The sequence below is a fragment of the Notolabrus celidotus genome, chromosome 14 (genome assembly GCF_009762535.1).
Source record: "Notolabrus celidotus isolate fNotCel1 chromosome 14, fNotCel1.pri, whole genome shotgun sequence".
Lineage (NCBI taxonomy): Eukaryota > Metazoa > Chordata > Actinopteri > Labriformes > Labridae > Notolabrus > Notolabrus celidotus.
The window spans coordinates 9,809,924-9,817,983 of NC_048285.1; the positions used below are offsets into that span (position 1 = coordinate 9,809,924).

General features: G+C 38.6%; 1 protein-coding gene across 1 annotated transcript; it reads right to left on the reverse strand.

Annotated features, from left to right (window-relative positions):
• Positions 1-4,943: 4,943 nt before the first annotated feature.
• On the reverse strand, positions 4,944-7,530 carry tirap (toll-interleukin 1 receptor (TIR) domain containing adaptor protein). The gene is made up of 3 exons (XM_034701344.1): positions 7,367-7,530; positions 6,502-7,101; positions 4,944-6,390 (listed from the first exon to the last, which is right to left on the reverse strand). Exons 1-3 carry the CDS (start codon positions 7,428-7,430, stop codon positions 6,308-6,310), a joined length of 747 nt encoding a protein of 248 aa, XP_034557235.1. The 5' UTR covers positions 7,431-7,530; the 3' UTR covers positions 4,944-6,307.
• Between the last annotated feature and the right edge of the window lie 530 nt (positions 7,531-8,060).

Consider the following 8,060-nt stretch of genomic DNA (forward strand, 5'->3'; position numbering starts at 1 on the left):
TTTGCATCAGCCTATTCACTCTGAGACTATGCAGAGAAAGTAGAAGGACAATAGTAGGATACTTTAATTGAAGGAAAACAGTATTTTCACCAAAGTACATTGTACAATCAATGCTTCTATGGTGTGGAGTGGTAAACTTTGACTACTTCCCAGGTAAAACACATGTTGGCTCAGACTTGAAGCTTGAAGGCACAGTACTTTGAGAAGCTTACCTCCAAGGACGAGGTGAACGTTGGCCTCTTTCCTTTTGTGTATGTAACACTAGTAAAATAGGTTTATTTCCCTTAATCAAGTTTAATACATTATTAAACTAAATGACTTATTTCCCCAGCCTGTTGTGCTCTTCTTCCTCTCACTCTGTTATCTGTTACTCATCGTTATCAAGCTTTATCCGCAACTTCTGCAGTTTTGTTATGTCCATATAAGGCCACATCTGCTCTGTGATACATCTGCTATGAGGGTAAAAACTCCCGGTCCTGAACATGTCCGGGTCCTTCTTGTCTAAGCATGTATAAAACATTTAGAATTAGTTATGTTTTTGTTCATGGGATGTTAAGACCTGACATTTGGCGTTAAAAAGCACATGAGGGACACGTTTTTCAAGAACTAAACTAATAATAGAAGGAGTGATAGTGAGACATGAGATACATGAGACTGCTGAAACATTTGGATAAATATTTGCCTATAGTTTCCCAGAGGACAGTGGTAACTGTGGATGTTGGCATCAAAGTTCAGCAGTAATGAACTTTGGTCCAGGCACATCCAAATACAATAGCTGTAGAAATGTGGACTGCCTGTGGGCTGAAGCTGATGGCAGCTGTGTCAACTTTCCATGCCGGTGATCTGTAGTAAATGATGATGATTTGTCTTACATCTGACAACATATTTTCCCCACAGGGACCAGTACTTGCAGTGTCCTGTTGCTGTTGGTTGGTTCGTAAAGGAGACAACATTGTGACACTTCAGGACGGATGTACCTGTCAGGTTTATGCATCTCAGAAGATACATCTAATTCATCAACCATAATCACAACTGCTTTATTTAGTTTGCAAATAGACTGTCTGGATCCTGTATATCTTCTAATGTAACTCCTGGCAACAAAATTGTTTTGCACAAAGTGTAAACCTGATCCCTACGCAAATGTTTGCTGGCTCTGGCTCAAGGACAGTGTCGGGGTTCTGTAAATAATCTGAGAGAGCCTGAAGGTGCATCACTGTTTTACAAGCCAACCAACTCACTGCAGCATTCCATTATCAAGTTATTGGGTCTGTGATTCAAGTCAGAATCAGCATGTAAGAGCGGCTGTTCATTCAGTCTGCACCCAGATAATTGTAGAGAACAGCCTCTCTAGGAGACGTGCAAGAGAAACTGTGTTTTCCAGCTGGCACAACATTTTCCCATGGTTTGCCAAAATACAGTAAAATTCCTGCAGATCCTGGGGTCTTGTTTTTCATTTCATGTTCAGTTCAGATCAGATTTTTATTGCCCCACAAAAGGCAAATGGTTTCCCTGCAAGGCAGCACTAATAAATCATAAACTATTACAGACATACAATATGAAGACAACAAAACAATGGGACTATTGAGGACATATTTGGTGAGGCATATTTGTTTTCGTGGAAAGCAGATGTTCAACACTGTATCATTCGACTTCATCCAACATTTGTTAATTGAAAACAATTTTCAGCATCTCACTTAAACCAAAGTGATGTCTCCTTCGACCAGTTGCCTTCTTGTGTCTCATTGCACAGTCTGTATATTTCCTAGAAACCCAATGAAAATGTTTGGATCTCCTGCTCTCTCCACCATGAAGCTAGCAGGTGCCCTACCAGCGAGCTGAGTGTACTCACCCCACATAGAAGCATCCAGGTCAGTACTGCCGCACCCAAGACAGACCACCTTGTTGACGAGCAGCTGACTGCTTCTCTGTACAGTTGGTGGTCTAAAGCACAGCAGCTTGCCACTGTGTGGCCTGCTCTCCTCTCATTTATATCATGTTTCATGCCAACAGTAGAGTCATGTCTGTTAGAGAGCTCTCCAGCACTTGAATTATTTTCAATTTCTTACCTTGTTTAACTCAGTCTTAGACCTGAGCACAAAACTAATTCTGAATTCTGGTCATGTTATATTTCTAATTTGTATTGTCATTTTTGGCTCTTTGATTTTTCTTAGACTTGTATCTTTACCTTTTCATTGTCTTAGCTAGTTATGTTTTATCTTGTATTTACTTATATTTGAACTTTTTTCCCTTTGTTGTTTTGTGTGCATTAGTCGGTTGTTAGTCATTATATATTTGATTTAGATTTTTTTCAATCACTGTAAAGCCCTTTGAACTGCTTTTGATTTGGATGTGCTCTATAAATACAGCTTGATTGATGATTGATTGATTAATTAAGTAAACTTTAACCTTCCCGTTTTTTAGGCAGTTACTCGTTTCTCAAAGTCTAGACTTTTTTTTGTCACAGACAACTATTTACATTTTAATCTCTAGAAACACATCTCATATAGGTCTAGTTTTAGACAAAGGTCAGTGAAAGCATGGGATGTGGTTTTCCCATCAAGACTTTTATAACCCTGGATATATTAAAAAACATGGGAACATCTTTGTAACATAGAAAAACAGACTCATAGCTAATGAGGATTCTTGTGAAATACAGTAAAGTTAGCCTAGATGACCTCATGCAATTCCAAATAATCATGGTGCACTGATCCCTGTCTTTTTCCTCTACTGATATCACTTCTATAAATAAAAGATTTTCTCCAGTACATGACTTTATTCACATCCTGACCACAATGATAAGAAAATTAAGAAAGTAAACTCTCACTGTGTGCGTGTGCGTTTGTGTGTGTGTCATCTGGTGGAGGATTTGTCATTACAGCAGAGTCCTCGTGCAACATCTGTGATTTTAAGAGATTAGTCTAAATTTCAGTGTTATAATGTTGGCTTACCACAAAAGAGATGATTACTGAGGGTCCCTCTTTGTGGGACTGCTTTTGTTAAGGGGGGTGGGGATGTGGGGAGATGGTGTTAATAAAAGGAGAACATTTTGACAGATCAGGGGCAGATGGTGTTTCTTGTAAAAGGGGAAAAAATTGCATGCGTTAAAAAAAATAATAAAAGTGATATTAGACAACAACTGTTTTGCCTCAGTTCATTGAGTACTTGATATTCAATCTGGAGCAAAACACTGCCAGTATTCTTAATCAACAAGGGAAGCTGCTGCCAGGGACATTAAATCATACCTACAGAGAAGATCATTTGTTTGGATGGAGAAAGAAGGGTGTTCCTTCAACATATTATGACTTTGTTCCAAGCAGCTGAGCTAAAACCACTCTGTCAGTCAGAAATATTGTGGCTTGGAGTATTAATACCAGCAGAATAGATGAAGAAGTCTGGTTTCTTGATTTGGTAAAGAGGGCGTTTATAGAAAGTTGGGGTAAGCCAAAGTGGTCTTTTTTTCTTGTACTTCCCCTGTTGCTGCTTTAAGTTCAGTTCTGAGGAAAGGTCAGACCACTGTCAGCAGTTTGTTGGGTGGGTGTTTCCTCTTACTCCCACTTTCTGTCTCACATACACAAACACATTTAAACACGATCACACATACAAATACATGAGACACATAAAGGCAACTATTTCTATTACTGTTTCAATTTGGTTTTTAGGAAAAGCTTTTGATAATGTGCTGAAAGGAAGAAGATCTGTCAACAGAGTGGGTTTAACACACCAGCACTCTGTCAGATAAAACAGGAAACTATGCCACCTACTGGTAGGCTTGTTCATAGTCACATTCACTGTCACACTTGACATCCTGTTCCAGTTTTCTGCTCTGTTAGGATGAGGATCACATGCATTGATAACGCTTTATCGTAAACCGAGACAAAGGGCTGAAATTCAGCTGAATTATGTGTGACAAGCTGACACTATGAATAGAAATTCCCAGGATATGTGCTCATTTATGGTAGTTACTGCAACTACTGTTTAACAATTTCAGCTCATGTGAACTTATAATGATACGACTCAGGGAACAAAAGCATGCGCTGCTCAGAATAAAATATTTACCCTTAACTGTATGAATATCCTTATTACATGATAATTTTGGGTTTGCACAAGAAAGATAAAAAGTCTCTCTAACAACAGCATGCGCAATTATAGCTTGTCTTTCTTTTACAGTTTACCAATAACGTGATAAAACACTTATAAAAAAATAAAGTATACAAGTATTTATAGAGTTTTTTGAGAGAAGTTTCTAAGTTATTCACATGACTGAAATGGATCATTATGTTTGTCTACAATAAGGTGATACAAACATAACTTGTATGATGAGGATAAAACAACAAAACATAATTCCCAATAGCTATCATAGTTATAATGATAATGAATTGATAGTTTGGCGGATTAAAGCTCCAGTGAAAGTTCAGTCAGGGTGACTTTATTCTGCATGCTGTTTCATTGTTTGATTCATTTTATTTATTGTAGTCACTCCTCCACGCATGCTCACTCTTATTTACTGTATAGTCATCAGGTGTCTCATCACCTGGTCATATCTATCCAGCAGCCCTGCAGCACACCCTCATTGTTAGCTGGTCACTTTGCTGCTGACTATTTCAAATATGGTTCTCTCTTCATTTTGTAAATTCATTCAGTAGTTGCGTGCAATCCTCCACCTCCCCATTAGACACAACACATTCAGCAATCTCGCCATCACAGCCTCTGATGATATTAGCCAACATCTCCACCGCCGGTGTCTGAACTCCACAGGGGGGTAGATTTTGCAGCCGCTCAGGGCAGACACCCTTTGATTACTCCCTGTAGAGTTCAAGCACCAAAGAGACTCTGAGAATAATTAATTCTAGCACACAATATTTGTTTATTAATGTGTCTCTCCTGAATGAAATTAAATCTATTATTGATACTACCTTTATAAACACAGACTTATAAACACAGACTTCTGATATGAGGGGTCTTTACTGAGAAAATAAAAGCAAAGTCACATTCATTGATAAGTAGGACGGAGAAACAGGCAGCAGAGACCTGCTTCAGGATTTGAGGCTGCACTCAAGCTCATAGGGAGCAGTTATCAGCAATGCAACACAGGTGTAAAAACTGATATGCTTTAAAGATGATTAAGAATATCTAGATATCATTTTAATGACTTAAAACATCTCAAACAGAACCATTATGATCTTGTCTTCCCGTACCCAGAGCAGCTCGCTTTTTTACAATCTGCAGGCATTCCATAAATTTTTGGCTCAACCCTGAGAACAAAGAATTCTATTAATCCAAGCAAGCTGATGTATGACCGTTTTTTCAAGATCTGGCCAAGGGATAGGATGTTTGAAACCCTAACATCAGTTCACACAAACGTGAAAGAACAACTTTTATAACTATGAAAGATTAGTGTCAAATAAAACACCATGGTTTCTGGAGCTTTAAACTGCAATTTTACATTTTAAGATTAGCTAACACTTAGCTTTAAAAAGTCTTGTGACATCCAGGTTTTTTTTTTAAGACAACTAACTAAAACATCCATCCTTTACTTTCAATGTGTGTCTTTCTCTTCACAATAGCACTGCATTGTGGAAGTGAGTATTTTTAATGCAGTGGGGAACTGAGGCCAGAAAGGCCACAGAGCAGGAACTTTCAACAAACCACTTCCCAAGCAGTGCAGTACAACCTGCTTAGAATGCTGAACTGATATTTAAGAATCAAAATGGACAAAAGGTATCAAAGTTACTAAGGTCGTTCAGTTGAGGAGTCAAATTTGAGAAAAAAATCGGCTTTTGTGTAGCTGACATCAGAATCCAATAGACTGTGATTTACAATCTACTCATCTGCATATGTTCTTTTGTTTGTTCTGTCTTTAAATAAGGTGTGCTCTGAGTTCAACTTCATCAACCTCACATGTATTATGTATTTATTTTCTTTTGATTATTGCATTGTGCATATGAAGCGGTGGCCTTGTGAAAGCAGTCAGTATGTCTTCATCAAGAACAAAAGAAGAAGAAAAAAGTTGACAGTGTGAGAGCACGAGGTAAACAGAGGCCTTAAAAATAGAAGCTTTGTGGTGAAACAATGATCAGGCAGGCTTCAACCAGAAGTGAGAATACATTTGGGGTGTGTTCCTTTAAGACACTGAGACCAAACTTTGATTCTCAGTGACCTCAAATCCTATGTCAGCTGCCCCGTGGAATAAAGTTCAGTTCAGTCAAAAGCAGCAATCAGAGTTTCTTGCCCTAAAGCCTCAATCTCTCCTCTTTACTTCCAAAGACGTTGACGTCTTGGCTCAATTATACTTTGAGACCTGCTTTTTTCAACTGCCTCCACTTAGTCCTTTGCTTGAGCTTTCTGAGTTGCAGTGAAGTGTTTTTGATTTTTTCACCAGCTCTTCCAGATCTAGAAGAAGAGAATAGGAGGGGGTTACTAAAGATAACTTGCCACCATAAAATTCTAGAACACTGGAAAAAGTGTTGGCAGAAAAAAAGTTGAATTTAACAAAATACTCACACTTGAGCACAGTTTGGTTGAGGAGAGCATAGCCTTGATGAGGGTTAATATTTAGGTCAACGTTGATAAAGAACTTTAGTTCCTGAGGAACTTGAGAGCGGGACATATTTTTAACCAGTGGTATAATCCGATGAGACATAGGTCCTTCTGCCAGGGCCTGATGCATCATATACCTGCACCACTCATCATGCAGGAAGTGAGGAGTAATAAGCAGAGCCCATATGTGACTGTTTTGAACAGCCTCGCACAACTCTGCGGAAACTGCACCACCTGGACTATCATCCCTATGCCTGATAAAGCACCTGAGATCACTGGGAGCAGTCTCCAGGAAAGAGACAAGGCGTCCTGCCTCTTCAGTGTCACTGTCCACAGAGCTGTGGCACACAAGCACATCATACTTTCTGCTCCATCGCTGCTGTGAGCTCAGAGCAGACGGTGGCTGAAGTGGTTCAAACGGGGCTGTCCCTTGTGAGATTGTTGCAGCTGAGGGTGACAGGAAAGCACTGCTGACTGAGGATGCTGAGGTTTTAGTCGCGTTAGCTTCTTCTTCACGTTGTGTTAACAAAGACACTCTTGACTTCCAGAGTCTCTGGAACCAACCTAACATTTAGGAAGACAAGATAAACATTACATGTCAACCTTTGTCACAGAAGCTGGTATCTATCAATTCCACCTGGTCTAGGAGTTTGTCATAGAGACTGTTGAAGCATGAATATCAAAATATGCAGAACAATCATCAGTTTTAGAAAAAAGTCAAAATGTGAGTTGATTTCACGATCAGTTACAGATAAAACACGAAAACCAAAGCACTCAAAGAGATAATGATAACATCATATTTGAAATACAGGACTGAAACATGACTTACCATGCATGTTGCTTAAAATGTCATTACTTCTTCTCAGTACCTTACAAGATTCCTCCCAATACATACATGTCCAAGAGTCATATTTTCACACGACAGAATATTCAGTTAGAAGCTGAACAAACAACTGTTTCTACAACGTAACAAGATCCAGTGACATCTGCAGAGTGGTAAAACTTTGTGTTTCATCACAGGAAGAAAAGAGGAAGTTTTCTGCTGACTGCACACGCATGCAAATATCGAAAGCAAATTACCTCAAACTGAGCAGATTGTGAAACCCTTCTCAGAAATACACATGAACAAATGATGAAGTCAACTACACATACGTCTTGCTGATATTCAATTAGAAGACCATTATGAGCCAAAAATACTTCCTTAGATCAGGTGGAAATATTGGATTACCAGGAGACTAGCAATTACATGTTTAAAACGGAATTTAGATAGGCCTAATTTACTTATTTTAGAGAAAACAGGTTGTATTTACTTTTTTCATTATCTTAACCAGGTTCTTAAACTTCCTTTGTGTTACAAAGTGTGTCCAACTCATAAATAAAGTTATTTCTAACCATAACTGACATTCACACAGCCGAAAGTCTTCTCTCTTTATAAGATACAATTTATTGATCTTTTTCAGGAAATCGTTTAGTTTAGGGCAAGATTGCAAAATATTTTTGAATGAAAAGTAGAAAATCAACAC

Excerpts from the sequence above, each read along its gene's own strand:
- tirap (XM_034701344.1), bottom strand. The coding sequence starts at position 7,430 with ATGTATTGGGAGGAATCTTGTAAGGTACTGAGAAGAAGTAATGACATT. Across the intron at positions 7,102-7,366 it reads CATTTTAAGCAACATGCATG|GTTGGTTCCAGAGACTCTGG; the intron begins GTAAGTCATGTT and ends CCTAAATGTTAG. Across the intron at positions 6,391-6,501 it reads CAACCAAACTGTGCTCAAGT|ATCTGGAAGAGCTGGTGAAA; the intron begins GTGAGTATTTTG and ends CTCTTCTTCTAG.